We start from the raw sequence: 21908 nt of genomic DNA, 5'->3' as shown, positions 1-21908 counted from the left end.
TTATTTATTACTTCTTGACGAGTATATCATCCCATTAGTTTCGTCCCAAATTATGACTAAATTAACAAAATTTATACACATGTTAGCATCTACGAGTTTTGTCTCAAATGAAGACAAAATTATCATGATTTTAATACGTGTCGAATCCTAGAGTTTCATCTAAATAAAAGATGAATTTACCTTTTTTGTCTACAAATTTGACAAAATATTTTCTACATGACTTTTTTATCTCGTATGAAACTATTGACATGTGTCACATTTTAGAGAGTTTCATCTCTTATTTAGATGAATTTAATAAATTAAAAATAAAAAATATAATTTTGTTTGAATGAAATACAAAACACAGGCTGATATGGTAAGAATTTACCCCAAACAAAAAATATGTATTTATTTATTTTATTATAGTAATTAATTTGATAAATTAAAAATAAAAAAATAATTTTATCTGAATAAAATACAAAACACAATCTGATATAGCAAAAATTTGCCCCAAAAAAAATATATTTTTTATTTTATTATAGTAAATAGTTATTAAAGAAGTATTAAAAATTTCATTAAGCCGTAATCTAGCATGAACGTCCATAAAGTTACCCTAATGCTGAAACCTGCAGGAAGACTATGGAAAACTAAGAAACCTCCTCCCCGTCCCATATTTTTTTATGGCCTTTTTTTGTCCCTACGGCCAGACCCAATGTGCATCGGAAATTATGGCATTAATGGCCGAATTAAATAAAAGCAATGCCATTTCAAAGTCAATGGATTGGAGCCCATGACTTTGGCAAAATGTAACACCATGCTCCAATTAAAGCCTGCACTTACACGCCAAATAAAAAAAAGCTCCAACTCAGGCTAGCGCATATATCATTATTATTATTAAAAAAACTATCTTCAACTCTTCAAATTAAGATTAAAATTATGTTTATTATATTAAGAAAATAAAAATACAATAAATATTATTTTTCAATAATTAAAAATTAAGACTAATAAAAATATTATTATTGTTATTTATAAATTAAAAAATTATGATACATATATTGAATTATATAAACTACCATCATCGTAGTTGATTTTGTTTACTAAACCATTGTGCATTGGTTATGAAGTTAAAAAGGTGAAAATTTTTTACAGAAAATATCACATTTATGTTATATAAATACGAGGTGAAGTGGGGCGCATGGTGGAATTACGAGAAAGGAGGCTAGAAAAAACAGAAAGGACTAGTCAGAAACTGAAGCATGGGGAGGAGCCTCTGTCTTTTGCACCAAACATTGGAGACAGTGTCTGTATCCTTGCCATTCACCATTCAGTGAACACTAATGGCATTGTGGTCACCACTCCCCACTCAACACCCTTTCTTTCTATTTCTAAGCTAAGCTTCAACCACTTGCCACAAAACCTGCTCTGCTTCTCTCTGTGCCTTCTACCATGCTTTTTTTGCCTCTTCAATAAATGAGCTTTTCCTAACTTAAGCACCACCATTTCATACTCCATACCTCAACCATACCACTCGTTTGATATTTCCCTCTCTTTTTTGTTGTTAGTAACAGCAAAATACTATAAACGACTTGCAAGTTCCAGGTTAATGAGATTCAGGTTCGATCCTTTTCTTCCTATACTTTTAGCTTTGACTGAGACTGTTAGTGTGTCGCCAAACTCAGAATATATGGTTTTGACTTTTGAGTTTAAACTTTTTATCACTCTCTTTTTTTTTTAACTTTCTGCCACTGTAAGTTTTCTATTTTTTTTTTCTTGGAAAGTATCGTGCAAAGATCATGTGTGTGTGCCGGGTTTAATGGATCACTAACTTGGAGCTGAAAAAGTATTCAGTGCCACATGCTTATTTCTTTAATGCGTGTAGATAAATAGTTGTACACATGAGCTCGATTTATGTTGACCCCATTTTGCTGAGGCCATCAATTTGTTTAGATTTTGGTACTCACCAATTCTCCTAGGGGCTTTGTATTGATCTATTGCTCACCCTGCAATTCTCCTCTCCAAGGTGATAGTTTAAGTGTATTGGTTTTATAACTTGGTATTTTGGTTTCTATTAGAACGTGTTTTTTTCACTCATCAAATATATTTTTTGGATTCGTTTTGTGAAACTGTAGCTATTGTCTATTGCATTGCCCCTCCCCCTAAATAAATCTACTATCATACATCACAAGATTCAGTTTCAGTGCTTGCCCTGTACTTTATTTAAAATTCTTCTTCCCGTTGCTTGTTTTTAGCTGGACTGTGCTGTGGAGCCAACACAAGATTCTTCAATTATGTCATGGCTAACAAAGTGTGATATAAAACGAAGACAGTATGTTAGCCCCGCTACACGCTTTTTACTTGGACAATCTGGAAAATTGTTAAGTTCATATCAGTCTTCATTGTCTTCATCTGAAAGTTAGTGTGAATTTGAATGGATTTATTATCATATACTATGAGAAGTGAATTAACAGTAATACATACATACTTGCAGTTTCACAAGTCTTTTTGATTGATGGTTTTTTATTCTTCAATCTATTATGTTCATTATGAAATTGGCCCTCCCTTGTGGCTAGTTGTTGATCAATGTTGTAGTTTTCCCTTTCCGTATGGATAACCCTGGATTGTATAGTATTAGCTTCATTCGTTGCATTCTTGGTCTGAGGCCAAATCTAATTATCACATATTTAGATGTTTTATTATATAAGTAAATGCAAATTATACATAAATACGCATCTAGTCTTCTCTGACTTCTCTAAAAGTTTACCCTGGACCATAGTCAAGCAACTTTGTCATTTCGCTAGAAATTTCAGTTGTCTCATAACTTACTTATTCCTCTCTCTGTAGGTATCCACAATTCTCGTGCAGTTATCATAAAAATCTCTTTTGGAAATAGAAACTGACTGCCGCATTCAATTATGAACAACTTCAAGCTAGGGGTAGACGTGGTTAGTGCTCACAATCTATTGCCAAAAGATGGACAAGGTTCATCCAGTGCCTTTGTAGAAATTTACTTTGATGGCCAAAAGTTCCGCACGACCATCAAAGAGAGGGATCTTAACCCGGTTTGGAATGAGAGCTTCTACTTCAATATATCTGATCCTTCCAATCTTCACTATCTCACTCTTGATGTCTATGTCCACAGCCATGCCAAAGCTACTAACTCCACTTCATTTCTTGGCAAGGTTAGCCTTACTGGGACTTCTTTTGTTCCCTACCCTGATGCAGTTGTCTTGCACTATCCATTGGAAAAGCGTGGTATTTTCTCTCGTGTGAGAGGAGAGATTGGCCTTAAAGTTTACGTTACTGATGACCCAACCATAAAATCCTCAATTCCAATTCGTGCTGTTGAGTCGATACCGACAGATAATCCTAGCTTAACACATGCAGAAGTTCAAGCACCTGCGAAGGCAATGACGAACACTTTGCCTAGTGAAAAGGTTCAGTCACGACACACATTTCATCATCTTCCTAACACAAACCACCACCGGCACCAACACCAATCCTCTGGCTTTGCAGATACTCATTATGTAACAAAGTATGAAGCTGATGAAATGAAATCTGAACCACAGCCTATGAAGCTAGTACGCATGCACTCTGCTACATCAGTACAACCAGTTGATTTTGCACTTAAAGAAACAAGCCCATTTCTTGGTGGGGGAAGAGTTGTTGGGGGTCGCGTTATTCATAAAGACAAAACTGCAAGTACATATGATCTTGTGGAAAGGATGTATTTTCTGTATGTTAGAGTTGTCAAGGCTCGTGAGCTTCCTGCTATGGATGTTACTGGGAGTCTTGATCCATTTGTTGAGGTGAGAATTGGAAATTACAAAGGTATTACTAAACACTTTGATAAGAACCAGAGTCCTGAGTGGCACCAGGTGTTTGCCTTTTCAAAGGACCGGATGCAAGCATCTGTACTAGAAGTTGTGATAAAGGACAAGGATCTCATCAAAGATGATTTTGTAGGCATTGTGAGGTTTGACATCAATGAGGTTCCCTTGAGAGTACCGCCTGATAGTCCTTTAGCACCAGAGTGGTACCGCCTTGAGGATAAGAAAGGGGAGAAGATTAAAGGTGAATTGATGCTTGCTGTCTGGATTGGTACTCAAGCAGATGAGGCTTTTTCTGATGCATGGCATTCAGATGCGGCCATACCTGTTGACAGCACGCCTGCTATCTCTGCAGTTATGCGTTCAAAGGTATATCATGCTCCAAGGTTATGGTATGTGCGTATCAACGTTGTGGAGGCACAAGACTTGGTTCCTACAGAGAAAAATCGCTTTCCTGATGTGTATGTCAAGGTGCAGATAGGAAACCAAGTGCTGAAGACAAAAACAATTCCAGCCAGAACTCTAAGTGCCCTGTGGAATGAGGATCTTTTGTTTGTTGCTGCAGAACCTTTTGAAGATCATTTAATAATTTCAGTTGAAGATCGGGTTAGTCCTGGAAAAGATGAGATCATTGGGAGGATCATCATACCACTGAACTCTGTGGAGAGGCGTGCGGATGATAGAATCATTCATTCTCGATGGTTCAACCTGGAAAAGCCAGTTGCTGTGGATGTTGATCAGTTGAAGAAAGAAAAGTTCTCAAGTAGAATTCAGCTCCGTCTATGTCTTGATGGAGGATATCATGTTCTTGATGAGTCAACACATTACAGCAGTGATCTCCGCCCCACAGCAAAGCAGCTGTGGAAGCCACCAATTGGTGTTTTAGAACTCGGAGTGCTGAACGCTGTAGGACTTCACCCAATGAAAACAAGGGATGGTAGGGGCACATCTGATACATACTGTGTAGCAAAATATGGTCATAAATGGGTCAGAACTAGGACAATTGTTGATAATATGTCTCCAAAATACAATGAGCAATACACTTGGGAGGTTTTTGATCAAGCCACAGTTCTTACAGTAGGTGTCTTTGACAACAGCCAGATCGGGGAAAAGGGTAATGCTTCAAAGGACTTGAAAATTGGGAAGGTCAGAATTCGCATCTCAACTCTGGAAACAGGCAGGATTTACACTCACTCGTATCCATTACTGGTTCTTCACCCAACTGGTGTTAAGAAGATGGGTGAACTTCACTTAGCAATACGGTTTTCATGCACTTCTTTTGCAAACATGCTTTATCTATACTCACGACCACTGCTACCAAAAATGCACTACGTAAGGCCTTTCTCTGTCATGCAACTTGACATGCTACGTTACCAAGCAGTGAACATAGTGGCTGCACGACTTGGCCGAGCAGAGCCACCACTTCGTAAGGAAGTGGTGGAATACATGTCAGATGTGGACTCTCACCTGTGGAGCATGCGGCGAAGCAAGGCGAATTTCTTCCGGCTGATGACAGTGCTCTCTGGAGTATTTGCAGTTGGGAAGTGGTTGGGTGATATCTGCATCTGGAGGAATCCGATTACAACAGTGCTGGTTCATGTGCTCTTCCTCATACTTGTTTGCTTTCCAGAATTGATTTTGCCCACTATTTTTCTCTACATGTTTTTGATAGGAGTATGGAACTTCAGATACCGACCCAGATACCCTCCTCACATGAACACAAGAATCTCACAAGCTGAAGCAGTGCATCCAGATGAGTTAGATGAAGAGTTTGACACTTTCCCCACAAACCGAAGCCCAGACCTCGTGAGAATGAGATATGACCGTTTAAGGAGTGTGGCTGGAAGAATTCAAACAGTGGTAGGTGATTTGGCGAGCCAGGGAGAGAGGATTCAAGCATTGTTAAGCTGGAGAGATCCACGTGCTACAGCTATCTTCATTACATCTTGTCTCCTATCTGCATTGGTATTGTATGTTACTCCTCTTCAAGCTGTGGCTGGTTTGGCAGGCTTCTACATCATGAGACATCCAAGATTTCGCCACAGGCTCCCATCTGCCCCAATCAATTTTTTCCGTCGCCTGCCTGCAAGAACAGACAGTATGTTGTAGTGTACTAGTGTAAGTGATGTTTCATTACCACCTTTTCTCCTTTTTTATTATCCTATCTCGTATTTGTTGTGTAATTTCTAGCATGCTCAAGCTCAGGAGGATTTCTAATTTGTCTGTGAATTGCTTAGCTTAGCTGCAAATCACTAGACTTGGAATATAATTATCTTCTAATGTCTTTCTTGGTCCTTGACTTCCTCAATAACCCAAATTAAAACAGACCCTTTTGACTAGCTTTCTTGTAATGTTCTCACCGAGTTCCTTGGCAACTGCAAGCCAAGAAGTCAGACAGACGTCTAAAATGTGTTTTGCATATAATTTTTTATTTTATTTTATAAAAATGAGTTAAGAGTGATACACATTTAAAAGATTTTATTTTTTTCTCTCTCCTCAGAGATTCATCAAAATGGCTAAATGGCCTAGTAGTATATCCAGCTTGATTTTCTGTATTTTTTTTTTTTTTTTGTCAATTAGAGTGAAGAAAAAATGAGGTAGATTTTCTGCAAGTTTCAAGATCTTAACCAATACAGATTTGGGGAAATCTAATTCTAGACTATGATTTTTATCACCCTATTATGTTGAAAACCTGTTTCGTTTTAAGTTAATTCCTTTTTCACGATTAAGAAAAAAGATCGATAAGAGGACAACGGCGATCAACAATGCTTTGACTTTTCAGAAAATCAAACAGTGATCAGGTTCCACCTCTCTGAGAGGATGAACTTTAATCATATTATAAATGAATGTCAACCACTAAAGTATCTGCAATCATATTGTAGTATCTGGGAGCATGACCGCACAACAAACACATAATTAATACACATCACGACGTGCACATTACTACTATTCAAGGCAAAACTCCTACGTGCTTGCATATATGATATTCTAACAATTGCTTTGACAATTATAGGATTTCGTAAGATAGATTTGATATAAAACTAGATATGCCGACTTTTCCAATACATTAGTGAATATTTAGAAAAATATATACGAAGTAACACCGTAAATTTTAAATGGGAAAATAACTTGAACGAGTGAAGTGATACCCCTTTATTTATAATCTTTATTTATAAAGATTCATAACCAAAGCGTCAACTTATGTTAAAGTGTCGGAAAAAATAAAAAGCATTTTGTCGCTGTTTTTTACTGTTTAGGATAGACCAATGCAGACAGAAATCAACACAATATTCAAAGTGATTATACGTACACAACCATCCATTTGGTAGGGTATATATTCTGTTTTTTTTATATAAGAATTTTTAAAAATCTTTTTTGTCTTTAATATAGTATAAGACACTCTAAAGTTTTAGGAATATTTATTATTTTTTCACATGTTTATCTTTTATTGTTGAACTTTTCTAAATTCTTAACAGTTAATATAATACTAGAATTTGACTTTAATTAGAAGTAAATTAGATGCTGTAATTAATTTTGTGAAAATTACTATACTAACCTCTTTCAATAATTTTTCTCAATACACGTGATTTAATCAAAAGGTTCTAACAAAAAAGACTTGAAGGAGTAATGATTTTTTTTATTAAAAACTATATAATTTAATATAATTCAATGCATTGATATTATTAAATGCTATAAATTTTTAAAACATAATATTTATTAATTTGTTTACATGCTTTTTACACATATTAAAAATACGAATAACGTATATGTTAATCCTATTTAAAAACCTGAAATTCTATATTTAACAGAATTCACATATAATTTATGGAAAAAAATAAATGTTGATTCAAAAATTAAAATATTCTACTAATACTATTTGTATTGTAACTGGCTTTGAAACTGATTTAGTAAGCTGTTGACATTAGTTCTAATTCAGCTACAATATCCATTAAACTTGTGTAACATGTGTGTAATTCAATTAGTTCTGAAAATCCCCTGAAATCTTTTCTTCTTGTCTCTGATCTATTCCTTCTCATTGCTCAATCTAATCTGATACTTTTAGTTGCTCTTTTAACATACAGTTAGCTTTGAGAGAGACTAACTTAGAGCTGAAAAAGTATCGCTGCCACATGGTGATCTCTTTGAATGCTTTGTAGATAACTTTTACAAGTTTTGTACATGATCCTGATTTATGAAGAGGTGATTGTTGACCCCATCATGGAGAGGATGAATGTTAATTGCATTATGAATATCAACCACTAAAATATTACAATATGTTTCCCAATGCACATCTCGACGTGCATATTATTATTTAATCAAGGAAAATTGCCACGTGCTTGCATGATAAAGTATTAGGTGAGAAAATGATGATTAATTTTCCCTCTACTATATAAAGTTCAGAAGTAATGGATCCTCATTCCTCAAACTATTATCACCCACAAAATGGCTGTGTCTATATCCAGAAAAAGATTGAAATCATCTAGAAAACTAGACGCTAGAAAATCTTACTTTGGCTTTACAATCCTATACAACTTTTTCAGTCGAGTTTCTGCTCTAGTCTTCCTTATAATCCTTATCTACATGTGGTCTTCCTTCTCCACCATTATATCAGGAAACATCATTCATGTTTGCTTTTCCACGAGAAAGCTCAATAGCCTCTATTGTCTATCTGCAGGTACTCACCCCTCCTTTGAAATCCCAACTTCAACAAACAATAATAGCTCTATTACTCCTGGAATTGAGGGTAACAATGTAACTGAGCCTAGTAAAGTTCAAGGCACCCCATATATGGTTACAAGAAGAGTAGATAACAATGATAGAGATAAAGAGGTTGCAAATGCTGTTAAGGTCGTTGAGGAACAGTTGCAGATTCATCGATCATGGAGGTCAGATAAAAACTATGCAACTTGTGCTGGTCAAGGAATATATGTGTATGATTTGCCATTCAAGTTTAACAAGGACTTGGTGGGTCAATGCCACGACATGGTTCCATGGCAAGATTTCTGCAGCTATTTCAGTAACGAGGGGTTGGGAGAGCCAATAACCAAGCTTGGTAAAGGATGGTATCGAACTCATCAGTACTCACTCGAACTCATATTTCATTCGAGGGTCTTGAAGCATCCATGCAGGGTTTATGATGAAAATGATGCAAAGCTCTTCTATGTCCCATTCTATGGTGGTTTGGATATCTTGCGATGGCATTTCAAGAATGTGTCAAATGATGTCAAGGACAGTTTGGCTTTGGAATTGGTGAAGTGGCTTGAGAGACAAGGACCATGGAAAAGGAGTTCAGGTAAGGATCATGTGTTTGTGTTGGGAAAGATTTCATGGGATTTTCGGAGAACTAGTGAATCTCCTTGGGGTACTAGATTATTAGAGTATGAGAAAATGCAAAAACCCATTAAGCTCTTGATCGAACGCCAACCTTGGCACGTGAATGACATTGGAATTCCTCATCCAACTCATTTCCACCCTCATTCAGACAATGATATAATAGCTTGGCAAATGAAAATCATTAGATCAAATCGCAAAAACCTTGTTAGTTTTGCTGGGGCAGCTCGAGCTGATGCAGAAGACAACATAAGGTCAATAATAATTGACCAATGCACTTCATTGGGTAATGGCAAATGCCAGTTTCTGAATTGCAGTTCTGTCAAATGTGATGAGGCAGAATCAATTATAGGACTTTTTGTGGAGTCTGAGTTCTGTTTGCAGCCTCCAGGGGATAGCCCAACAAGAAAATCTGTTTTTGATTCACTCATATCAGGTTGCATCCCAGTTCTTTTTGACCCTTTTACAGCTTACTACCAATATCCCTGGCATTTACCTCAAGACCATGATAAGTACTCTGTGTTTATGGACAAAAGAGAGGTGATACAAATGAATGTAAACGTAGTGGAGAGGCTAAGCAATATTTCATCAAGAGAGAGGGAAAATATGAGGAGGTATATTATATATGAACTATTGCCTGGCTTGGTATATGGAGATTACAACGCTGAGTTTGACAAGTTTCAGGATGCATTTTCTATCACTGTGAATAATCTGCTTGAGAGGGTTAGCAGATTAAATGAAGCATATAAGGATTGATTTTTTTGTTGGATACTTTCAACACACTATGCAGTGTTCTTAACTTCTGATTTTCTTTTTATTAATTTTTTCACTTGCTGCTCTTTTCACAATTACTTACTAACAATACTTGAAATCATCTTTCATTAATAATAAGGTGTGAAAATGTTAAATTATTTTTCTTGTTCATTGACATGATGTAGACATGATGTATCTAAATTATTCTCGCTTAATTTATTACTAGTTTATCTGTTTCTCCTTTTTATAAACTACGATCAGGAAGTTTTTTGAAGTGACAAGTGTTGTATGGGTTTACCTAGTTCAGAGAAGGTTAGTATATTATCACCGATGAATTGGCAGTAGATACTTTAGAGCATCTCCAATAGGTCCAATTTAGTTCAACTTTTAAACAAGTTTTGATTTAAAAAAAAAGATTAGTATAAAAAGTAAATAAAATTTCCGTTATACATTAAAAATAATTTATCTTTTGAAATTTTAGAAAAAAATATAAAAGTTTATCAGAACTTCTTAAAAAATAAGAAGTATAATTGTTTTTAACTTATAAAAAAATATTTATTTTTTATACTTATTTGTATTTTTTACACAGATTTCTTTAGAACTCTACTTAAAATGGGTCATAATTTAACAAAATTATTACTTTTTATTTTATAATTTTCATATAAAGTTTAGAATGAATCATTGCATTTAACTTTATACAATTTAAGTTATTATTTTTTTTTATAGAGTGACTCTATCAAATAAACCTCACAAAATATTCTACATCTTTATATTCCATCAACGTTTATGCAGTTACAAAAACAATTGTTGCTTATTCAAAGTATTGTTACTATTAAAAGAACTTCATTTAAGTAGTCTCTGATGTTATAAGAAAAATACTAATAGTATACTGTACTATTTGGACACTTTTTAACACATTTCATATGACTTATTTATTTTTTAAAAAGTCAAAATGCATGTTTTATGAATTGATTGATATTTAAAAATCATTTCATTTTTTAAAAAAAAATAATCAATAAAAAATATGTTGAATAGTGTATTTAAAAAATATATTATTAGCATTTTTTATGTTAGAATTGAAAAAATAGGGTTTCTCAACAGTAAAAAACAAAAAAAACAAAAACCTTTAGCTGCCAACGAATTGGGATCAATCCTCTACATGGCAATTTGCATGTCCAAAAGAGCATTAAAAATGATAGTCAAATACTTTGATATGAAAAGTGAACAAAGTGTTGTTTTTTGGATGGTTGAATAAATAGTTTAATTAAGTTGAAAAATTTATTGTACAAGAGTTTATAATATATATTTAATTTAAAATAAAGAGTTTAAGTTTGATGCAATGTTAGTGTAAATTTTTTTACAGTATCAATTAATTGAAATACACTATAAATATTATTTTTATGTTAATAATTACAAAATCTAACATTTTTTGTTGATATGGTAAGTCATGATCGGATGAAAGTGTAGTGTAAGTGTATTTAAATTAAACTCTAAAATAATTTAAAATTTATTTTAACAAATTTTGAAAAATTTTAATTAGAAAGTATTAATAATATAAAATATATTATATTACCATTTAATCATAAATTATTGTATGAATAAAAATAATTAAATTTTATAATAACTAATTTTTTAAAAAAAATTACTGTATGTTTTAATTAATCAATAATATGAAAAATTGAAGTTCAAAATTTTTTTTAAAAAATGACATAAATTGTTCTAAACATCCCATTGATCGTCCTGTTGTAATCATATGAACGTCCTTTTCTGCCCTACGGAATAAATTCTCATATTCTGTCAAACCTTCATCCCTAATTGGGTTTGTTAATTTGGCTTTAATTAGTTCTGTGAACATTAATTAGTTGTGTCAAACCTTCATCCCTACGCAATGACATAATTTGCTTACACGTATCATCCCTTGGATGAGAGTATACAAATTCACATTGAATATAATTGATTACGCTTGTTTGCAGGATGCTACTGGTAAGTTCTAAGTTTTAGTAAACTTTTACATGAATTTGAGTCTATAATTACTTCAATAAGTTGAATTTAAATGTGTTAAAAGAATTTGAATTTAAGTAACTTATTTTACGTAGAAATATGAAAGTTCATTTTAATCTTTTTTAATCTTTTTTTTTGTAATTTACTGAAATCATGTTCACATGATTTTAATATAGGTGAATGTGAATGGTGACATTGCTGCTCAAGTTTCTGATATCAAGCAAGGGTGGACTCTTTGGGGGACAATATCAAATGGAACAACTTCTCCAAATTCCTTGTTGATAAGGATGGGAATGTGCATGAAACTATCAAGCCGGACACTACTGTTTTCTGCTTGTTCGTGCACGAAATGCGTCTATATATTGTGAATTTTGAGAAATTGTCAAGGATTACTGGAGCAACACATTTATTGTTATGAAATGAAGTATTAAATGTATGCTACATCATCTGTAACATTTAAAATGTTAAGATTGAAGCAACCATTGCTTAAGAAGTCTAGGTGATCATATTTAAATTGCTGAATAATACCAATTAAAGTTTTTCTTAATTTTGAAATGCAAAAAATCTCTCGTGATTTTTCGAATCTTCAGCACCTGTACAATGATTTTTTAAAAACAAAATAACATAAAATATATATATTAGTGACTACTTCTATATGTTTTCAGTTGTGTTTTAGTTCAGAGTTGTCAAAATAGATTTGACCCAACAAACCGACTCGTTTAATCCATTAAATTTAGCAGGTCATGATGAGTAGTTTGGACTCAACATCTCGTTTAGCCTGCTAAAATATGGACCAATAATGAGGTGGAGCAGCTAGTCCGTCGGACCCATTTTTTATTTTTAAAATTTAAAAAATAATTATTTATAAATTAAATATTTTTTATTATTTATTGTTTTTTTTTTTGTTTTTTTTTAGTGGACTAACCCATTAAAAAATCTGTAATTTAAGTTTGATAAGATATCAAATTTTAAATAACAAGGTGTAATTATTAGTAAAAACATCAATTTAAATAGTGTTTAATTTAACTTATTTTTAATTTCTTTTTTCCTTCAAATCAAGTTTAAAACAAACAAAATCTTAAGAAAATATTTATTGCTTAAAAAAGTATTTGTTTTTAATGCATAAATTTAAAAAATAAAAGGTAAAAAAAAATAGCTTTAACATATTTTACATCTACCTCTATTTTTTCATTTCAAATTTTAAGATGTAAACATCATATCTAAAATTTAACTTATATTATGTGATTAATTAAACAGTTGTTACGCGTCAACTTTTTTTAAAATCACGCTATTATTAAAAATAAAATAAAATAAATGAATTGAGAAAATAGAAACTAAACTCCGCGCGCATATATATATATATGAAATTCAATTCCTGTTTCGTTAATTATCATTTTATAATATCTGAAAAATAGATATGGACACTTAATTAGAATAATTTTGATTGTCAAAAGATTTTACTGAATTATAAATCCTATTTTTAGACTGAATAATAACAATAATATTTCTAACTTCTTTTCGCATAAGAAATATTATTAATTTTTTAATCGAATACAATATGCACAATAATGATTTAAACAGATTCAATTATTGAGTCAGCTAACATAAAGAATTTGAGTTTGGATGCTCATATGCACATCAGACAAGATTCCCACCCACGTGTGAAATCACTATTGGTCACATGTTTCAACGTTCAACTCTCAAAATTGAAGAGCTGATTTGTTCCGTTCTCAGTTCAGTTCCTCCTCTCATCTTGGGCAGTAGCATACCATGACCACCCAATCCACCAATGATCCAAAATCCGTGTATGATTTTGTTGTCAAGGTTGGTCTTCTTATTTCATGTGTTGCTTCATCCTATCTGGTTTTCACTCATCATTGAATTTATTTGGATAAATAAACTATGACTTTTACCTATTTTGGAGATGAAAGAATTCCTCTTTTCCATCTTTCTTAAGATTCTATATTACATCATGCAATAAATAAATGTTGGGTGCTTTAAGGCTTTGACTTGAAGGTGTTTATGTATGCTGCAAGAACACAAATGTGTAATAAGTAATAACTAAAAATCCTGTTGCATTCCTTCCATTCACCTGCAGGATGCTAAGGGAGATCATGTAGATCTCTCCACTTACAAGGGAAAAGTCTTGCTCATTGTCAACGTAGCTTCTAAATGGTGTCCTTAACTTGTTCACTTTTACTGATTACTTCTTTTTCCCCTGACTGTGCCTTCTATTAATTTAAATGTTTTGTTACTATCCTAAGCATTTAAAGATAACAAGTTGTTTTTGAAAAAATAAAATTTATTATGCTTTTATAATTTTTATGTAATTAATATTATTTTTTACTAATAAAATCTTATTATTTTTAGTTACTCAACGGGTAGAGGTTAAAATTCTCTTTAATCTAGAGCCTTTGATACTTTCTTCTTTTTGTAGTTAATAAATTTTCAGGAGGAACTTTTTTCCCAGCTGGGATAGTTCCGGTTCTTGTCAGCAACTATTCTCACTCCCATTTTCATAAATGTTGAGAATATTAACATTTGTTGTTTGGAATTGAGACAGTGGATTGACCAACTCCAATTATACAGAGCTGAATCAATTATATGAGAAGTATAAAGAGGAAGGTTTGTACTAGACCCTTCTACTATTCTTTGTTTGCCATTTTCCAACTGTAACAATCATAAGTCAAATAACCTTAGGATAATAAGCATCTAGATCCTACGAAGAAATATTATTGGATTCCCTATCAACAATTTTAATAGATGCTTTATTAAATGATGGAACTTGTCCAAATACATTCTCTCTTCCTGCTGATATTTTTCCCGCATGGAAATACAATGATATTATGATGCATTACCCTTATTATCTTTGAAAAACTTAATTAGGCCTGGAGATTCTGGCATTTCCATGTAACCAATTTCGTGAACAAGAACCCGAAAGCAATGCTAAAATTGTGGAGTTTGTCTGCACTCGCTTCAAATCTGAATTCCCCATCTTTGATAAGGTAGGTCAGACACATAAATAAATGATCTTCAAAAGCTTACTTAAACTTACCAAAACTGTCTAGGAACTTAGATAATTGCACAAAGTTTTTTGAAGAAGCGTGACATGCACTGGTATAACACATCTCTCTTCTTAATTCTTGATAGATTGAAGTGAATGGGGACAATTCTGCACCTTTGTATAAATTCTTGAAATTAGGCAAATGGGGACTTTTTGGGGATGATATTCAGTGGAACTTTGCCAAATTTCTTGTTGACAAGAATGGACAAGTGGTGGGTCGTTACTACCCCACCACACCTCCTCTCAGCATTGAGGCAAACATAACACAATAATAATGTCATTATTCAAATTAATTCATGTGCTTCATGCTGTAATTGTAATTCTTTTGGCATAATTTTTATTGTATTGCAGCGTGACATCATCCAACTTCTAGGTATTTCCTGAAGGTAAAAGGATTCAACTCAGCACAGAGGATCCAACTCGGCAATGTGCACCATGGTTAATAGGTTATGCTAAAACAAATAATAATGGCTTAATTATACTTACGGACACGATTATGATGCCTGGTTTCAATTGTGACGTATAATGCTATGTCGTATAATGACTTCGTCCTTTATGTCTTTGCAGTTCGTATTTGAATTCAGTTCGTGAGTCGTGTGCAACTCTACTTTGCAGCAAATATTTGAGCTATTTGCTTAGTACGTACAAACTATAAACATTCACCAATAAAACACGAAAGTTTCAAATGATGAAACCATAAAAAAGCTGGACCATAATCATAATAATATTTCTTGTCTTATTAATTTTCTTCTTTTTTTTTGTCGAAATATTATTCTTTGTCTTTTAAGTTAATATAAACTTTTTAAGAAAATTATTAGTTACACAAATTAGTGGGATAAAATAATTTTCTTTCACAAAATTATCCTTATTAGAAGAGTTAGAATATAATTGTAAATCCATTTAAGTATGTAGATGAAATGCTGGTAAATAAGATTAATGATAAGAAAGTACTATCTTTAGCCTTATTTATGAGAAAGAATTATTATTTTTTTTAGTCTTAAATGTAAGAAATAAATGCCCTTTTTAATGTATTAATTGTTAAACTTTTTTATATTCTTATTATTGTATGATTTGTATCAACGAGGTGCTAACTCTTTGTCCATAAAAGTTAATACATTCATTCTTTTAACATATAACAAACTAATTTGATAATTTAATATTATAAATATTTTAAAATAGAGTATAAATTTATTATATATAACTACTTTTTATTACTATACGTTTCTTATAAATAAAATTGATAGTAATATTTTCTTAATTAAGACAAATGACTTCCAAGGTATGTTTTATAGTATTTTGTTCCTTAAAATCATATAAATGACTAACGTGAGAGTGAGAGGTACTATGCAACTAATTAGCCGTATCTGATGTTAATTTTCGTTGATACGTAAATTATATAGTATTATTAAATAAAACGACCTTCAAAGCATGTTTAAATGAAAGAATTTAAAATAAACACAAATGTTCCATGATCTTTTATAAATATTTTATAATTATCATCATTTGACAATAAAAAAAAATCAATAATTTCAACTACCTCAATCCTCAATCGAACATGTATTTAATAAATTATTGTATCGTGCATAAAATAAAAACGTTGGTTTGATACATAAAGTACAATAATATTTTAAGCATATGCATAAACAAACAACACATAATTGGGAGCAATCACTACCTTCTACAAGTCATTTCCCACAATTTTTATGATAAGTCGCGAATAGCCAATCATTTCCGCAATGACCATACGCGATGGTATAACGATAAATCAGTTTCAAATAATACCGCTCAGATTCGTTAAAAGCGCAAGTCTAACTTTCTGATAAAGTACTCTAAATAGTAAACCGTCATAAAGTACATGATTTATTATTACCCCTTAAAGTACATGATTTATTATTACCCCTAGTAACTATAGATAAAGGTACAAATTAAATGAAGTTAACTAAATAAGTTACATGCATCACACAATACAATTGAAAATAATTAAAAAATAAATTTTGATTAATTAACAAGTCTTTTTTTAATAACTTTTTTAAATTTCGTCTAAGTCTCTAATACTCTTTTGTTAACAATTATTTCAAATCATCTTTATTTTTTCATGTGTCCACTCATCTCCCTTAACAATCTTTTTTATATCCCTCCAATATTCTCCATAATATCATCATTTCTTATCCTAAACTTTCTCATATACACTCATCTAATTTAGAATTCTTTTTTTTTTTTCACTTTTACTTTCTTCTTTTTAAGGCCCAACATTCTCCCGTATAAATGCATTGAAAACAATTAAAAAAAAATTAATGAGAACCGAGAAGGCAAGAGGCTGAAATTTTCTCCGTTTAGGAAAGATATTTGAGCTGGGAAGTGGAGAACAATGCCTTTGAAAGTGAAGCCCTGAAAATGTTAATGTTATATTTGCGGTAATCAAAGTGAGATGGTAGATGTGCTATTACTTGTTAAGCTCAGGCTCAACAGTTAACACAGCATAATCTTGACTATTTGCCTATCATTTCAACAAAACATTGTATATGTCAAGATTGTTACTTAACCCTGAAATGATCCATTTGTTACAGCATAGGTTAGTGCGAACTTGTCACAGCAAGTCACAATGCTCACAAATTCGGTTCATTTACAACAAGAGATATGTATATATATATAATATATACACAAAACTGCAATGTCTCTTCCAGAATAAAATTTCACCCACGCGTCAAGTCAATACCAGTGTGTGGATGTGGACTTTTCACATCTACCGGTCTTGATCCAGGCCAAATGCCTGCTGCAGAAGAAGAGTTGTAGTTTTGATTAGGTGGGGCACTGGCTGGAGAAGCTAACTTATCACTACTCTGAGGCTCTGAACCACTATCTTTCCCTTGCTTAGCTTTTGGCTTAGAGCCTCCATAAACAAAAGTGCATACTACAACCTGCAGGAACCAGAGTCTCAACTTTATTGCAGAGGTTGAATCTAAGAGCATTCTAAGATGCACAAGAATGTAAATCATTATAGAAAACACCTTACAGTTGTTTAACCTTTGGCTCTAGCATAACATTTATGGATGAGCATGCAGCATGCAAGAAGAATAAGAACGATCCTACAGAGTTTAGGGCAATCAAGAATATACCTGCACTGGACTCGCAGCAATAAGCCTAGCAACACCACCACCAATAACATGACCATCAGGACTAGAAAGGGAAACACTCATGCCACCAGTTCTGTTGCGAGGTCCGCCATCTTCAGCAACTAAGTAAGAACCAGACAAACATAATATTTGAAATCGGCCCTGCAAAAGGTAAAACACAAAATGCTCATTATTGAATCATCAGAACCAACAATTTAAAGCACTTTTATTTTGGTCACCAACAACCTAAAGCATTTTAACAGTACTTGTTAACCACTGCAAACAGCTTCTTTTCTACACACTACAATAGCAGAATTGCTGACATGAAAGGCATTAAACTTCTTTTTCCGGGGCAGTACAGAACTATAACTAAAACTTAGCTACAATTTAATAACTTATCACTAACTGGAACATTGAAGGGAGATAGAGAAGATAAAGAGCAGATAATAATTAGAGTTAAAATTGCTAGTTGTGGAGGTAAGTAATCTTTAGTTCTTTAACCTCATATGTAACACTGACGCTAGTAGAAGCTGGCTGGCGCAGAGTGACTGAAGAAACTGTCCCAGTTCCTGATAAGATGCATACTGCCCTTGGTCTCTGCTGTGAAAATGACAATAACTTTCCTACAATGTCCTAAACAAAGAAAGTCTATCATTCAAGGAACTCATAAACCAATGACCAACAATAAATGACAATCTAGAAGGCTTATATTATGATAAAAAGCAACTCCATCCTTGCATGCCTTTCAGTGGTTTCTAATTATATAAATCATCCATGGGCCTTGCATGTCATGAAAGGTAAAATAAAATTACTCTATGATTTAAGAAAACTACTCTGCATTGTTACTTTTCTGATGCCTTAACAAGGCATATGGAGTCAACTACGAACAACTTATTAAAATGTTTCCCAGGTCATGAAAGGCAATTTTTCTGAGTTTGGAAAATCACTTTTTTCTGAAGTTGATGTGAAACAATGATTTTGGACTCACTAAATCTTGAAATTTTGCAAATGAACACACCAATACTTAAAGTGAAATCCTGTTTAGATGCATACAGCCCAACATTATATATTGAGGATTTAAAAGAAAATGAACTGTAAGAGAACTAAACAAATAATCAAAACCTACTCTTTAGCAAAAATGAAAGAGTATAACTACCTCCCCAACACCAACGGTGATAACATGAGGTGAAAAAGCCAGTCCTGCAGAACTGTTCATCCATTCACCTAGGAAAATAAGAACAAACATGTTAAAAGTTCACACACTTCATACCATAAGAATGATAAAGATAGCATTTCCTGTTACTACTGTGAGTTACCTTCAAAATAATTAGAAAGCAATTGCACCAGAAAGCAAAGGGTAAAGTGCAAAACTAATAAGTGTCTAGGTTTTCATGGTTTCTAAATTTTTTTTGGGTGAGTCTAGACTAGATATTTGAATCTTAAACAAGTATAACAGTCAGTACTCAGTACATAAGATCAATACTAGAGATCATGATAATGGAACATGTTTGAGAACACACCTTTTTTTTTGTCTTTCAACAGTTATTTATGGAAGCTAGCAAAAACACAAAAAGATTTTCAAAACAAACAGAACCAAACACGCACTAATTGTCTCAGTTCAACCAGTCCAATAAATGAACAGGTGATCCATGTATTACAATAATGATCAGTTTAGCAATTTTACAAGCAGGATTTTTTACTAAGTAAGAAGATGCCAATAATCCGGAGTCCTGGACCACAAACATAGAGCACAATAATGGCAAAAAAAAAAGGGAAAAAAAAAATACCCAAACAATAAAAGCAAAAGAAAAACAAAGAATTGAAATACCAGTTCAAGCTATAAAGCATCTAGAAATAGAAAAATAACAGTTTGAATGAAAAGCACGTCCATCCACCTTTCTGTTCAGTAGATTACAAATGACAACAAGATGGAAAGCCTATAGTAAGTCTGGATGTTAATCAGAAATTTAAACAGCTACCTACTTTTGTACTCACCAAATAACTATAAAATTAAAATTTAACAGCATCATAGTCTGCCACTGATTTTCTCATAATCCCAGCCATTAATTTTCTTAGAGTAACTATATAATTAGTCTTTAGAGAGGTTTACTTGTATTGCTTTGATCCCCAAAAGTTTTCATCAATACAAATTTGGTTCCTAAAGGAACAGACTTGTTAGCAAGTAAACAATTTCAATAGGAAAACTTGTAGGCAAACTGACAAATTCAAACCCAAAGAAAAAAACATACATTTGTGGGGTACCTTATGAATAATCACAACTCTTCACTTTTCGCTCTGAAATGATAGTTTCACTTTTGAGGAGCTAAATCCTACCACTACTATATACAATCAATTAATCAACACAAAATGAAAAGTCTCGTACAAATGTACCTAGAGTGGCTAACTGTTGCTTCCTTCCACTTCCAGGTGGGCGCCCTCTAGGCCGTTTCTGGGAAGAAGTACTTGAAGCAGGGTTGGAATTAGCAGTGGCAGACATGGGAGAGAGTCTCAAAGAAACTGGTCCATCAGGACCGTACTTACGAGGCCTCCCTCTTTTCTTTTTCACAGGACCTACAGAAGAAGGTACTCCATGATCAGGAGAAGAACCCATGTTAATGCCATGACCAAAACTACCACGCTGGGGCTCTACTGAAAATGTAGAACCTATAGAGTCACCCCTGACACTTGACAAAGCTCTGAACCCAGAGGGTGCTTGGAACCCTTCACTCTGTGCTCCAGAACCAGACCCTCCAACCCCTCCCCTATGCTGCATGTAATATGGAGCAGAACCGCCAGAAAATGCCATAGCTTCTCTCCCATCCATGCATTTACTAAGAGAGTTGTGAATTGCGACAAATACACTATTTTTTCCTCCTCAAACCAAATCCTTTTCACTAGAGTTAACTCCTTTAGCTGAGAAAGCACACAATCACATGGGTTGAGCCAGGTACTATTCTCCTACTGTCAAAAAGTAAATACCTTTGAAAATGGCAAAAAGATTAGATTTTTAACCCGAAATCAACCAAAGAAAGGGGGGATCTAAAACTCAGCAGCTAACAAGCTCGAATATTGTGTCAAGTGAATGCTAGAACAAGGGTTTTGTAAGGGCTTTGTTTACCTAAGAACACCACAAAGAAGATGAGATGTGAAGACCCAATAGAAAGAAATTAGAGAAAAAAAAAAAGAAAGGAAGCAGTTTTAGGGCCCAAACAGAATCACCATTGAAAAACCATGAAAGAGTAAGGGAAAATGTAGAAAAACCAGAAGCTTAGATTGAAAATAGAAAAGTGAAACTAGGAAGGTGGCAGTTCCGGAGGAATCATGTTATTAACACATTAAGAAAACAAAACCCTAGATTTGAAAATCTAGGGTTTTGACAGAAGAATGCAGTGTAGGTGGTGGAAAAGGGAAGAAAAGACAAAGAGTGGGACTTCACTAGGGACTTGAGTTGGGAAGGAAAACTAAAATAATTTTTATTTTAATTTAAAAGAAAGAGCTTTTGAATTAAAGTGAGGTAAGCGCGTGTGTGAAAAGAAAAGGATGGGTGAATGTGCATTGAATGTGTAGTGGAGAGTGGTGAGGCAGAGGTGATGGAAGTATGTGACCAAAAATGGCTAAAAAAAAAAGGAACTGAAACGAAACGTAGCAACACATGGAAACGGAGAATAGTGATATTAATTTTAAAGGACAGTGTGGACCCTACCAAAGTACCGAACCCAGCCACAATCTCCTTCTCCACAGCTTATTGTTAGGGCAGTGACCCTACGGTGGGAACACTTCTTGAAAAATAATTATATATTTATTTTATTTATGAAATTATTCGTGGTATTTGTGAAATTA

The 21908-nt window shown here is 33.2% G+C and overlaps 4 protein-coding genes across 5 annotated transcripts; 3 read left to right on the top strand and 1 right to left on the bottom strand.

Annotated features, from left to right (window-relative positions):
• The first annotated feature begins 2891 nt into the window (after window positions 1–2891).
• On the top strand, window positions 2892–5915 carry LOC113869830 (FT-interacting protein 7). The gene has a single exon (XM_027506323.1). The coding sequence runs from the start codon at window positions 2892–2894 to the stop codon at window positions 5913–5915; it is 3024 nt and encodes a 1007-aa protein (XP_027362124.1).
• Window positions 5916–6386: 471 nt separating this feature from the next.
• Window positions 6387–9893, top strand: LOC113870189 (probable xyloglucan galactosyltransferase GT20). The gene has a single exon (XM_027506786.1). The coding sequence runs from the start codon at window positions 8250–8252 to the stop codon at window positions 9891–9893; it is 1644 nt and encodes a 547-aa protein (XP_027362587.1). The 5' UTR covers window positions 6387–8249.
• A 3768-nt stretch (window positions 9894–13661) lies between these two features.
• LOC113868447 (probable glutathione peroxidase 8) lies at window positions 13662–15339 on the top strand. Its single transcript, XM_027504032.1, has 6 exons — window positions 13662–13715; window positions 13990–14066; window positions 14455–14516; window positions 14778–14896; window positions 15042–15209; window positions 15307–15339. The coding sequence occupies exons 1-6, from the start codon at window positions 13662–13664 to the stop codon at window positions 15337–15339; spliced, it is 513 nt and encodes a 170-aa protein (XP_027359833.1).
• A 1999-nt stretch (window positions 15340–17338) lies between these two features.
• On the bottom strand, window positions 17339–21633 carry LOC113868445 (AT-hook motif nuclear-localized protein 5). 2 transcript variants are annotated; one of them, XM_027504030.1, is made up of 5 exons: window positions 20460–21633; window positions 19225–19292; window positions 18570–18701; window positions 18072–18230; window positions 17339–17873 (listed from the first exon to the last, which is right to left on the bottom strand). In XM_027504030.1, the coding sequence occupies exons 1-5, from the start codon at window positions 20890–20892 to the stop codon at window positions 17649–17651; spliced, it is 1017 nt and encodes a 338-aa protein (XP_027359831.1). In that variant the 5' UTR covers window positions 20893–21633; the 3' UTR covers window positions 17339–17648. The 2 variants fall into 2 exon arrangements, with proteins under 2 accessions (XP_027359831.1, XP_027359832.1); XM_027504031.1 differs by having other exon boundaries at window positions 17500–17873; window positions 18588–18701; window positions 20460–21595.
• Between the last annotated feature and the right edge of the window lie 275 nt (window positions 21634–21908).

This window comes from Abrus precatorius, unplaced genomic scaffold, assembly GCF_003935025.1.
Source record: "Abrus precatorius isolate BTA unplaced genomic scaffold, Abrus_2018 Scaffold6, whole genome shotgun sequence".
Taxonomy (NCBI): Eukaryota; Viridiplantae; Streptophyta; class Magnoliopsida; order Fabales; family Fabaceae; genus Abrus; species Abrus precatorius.
This window is presented reverse-complemented; position numbering and strand designations above follow the sequence as displayed.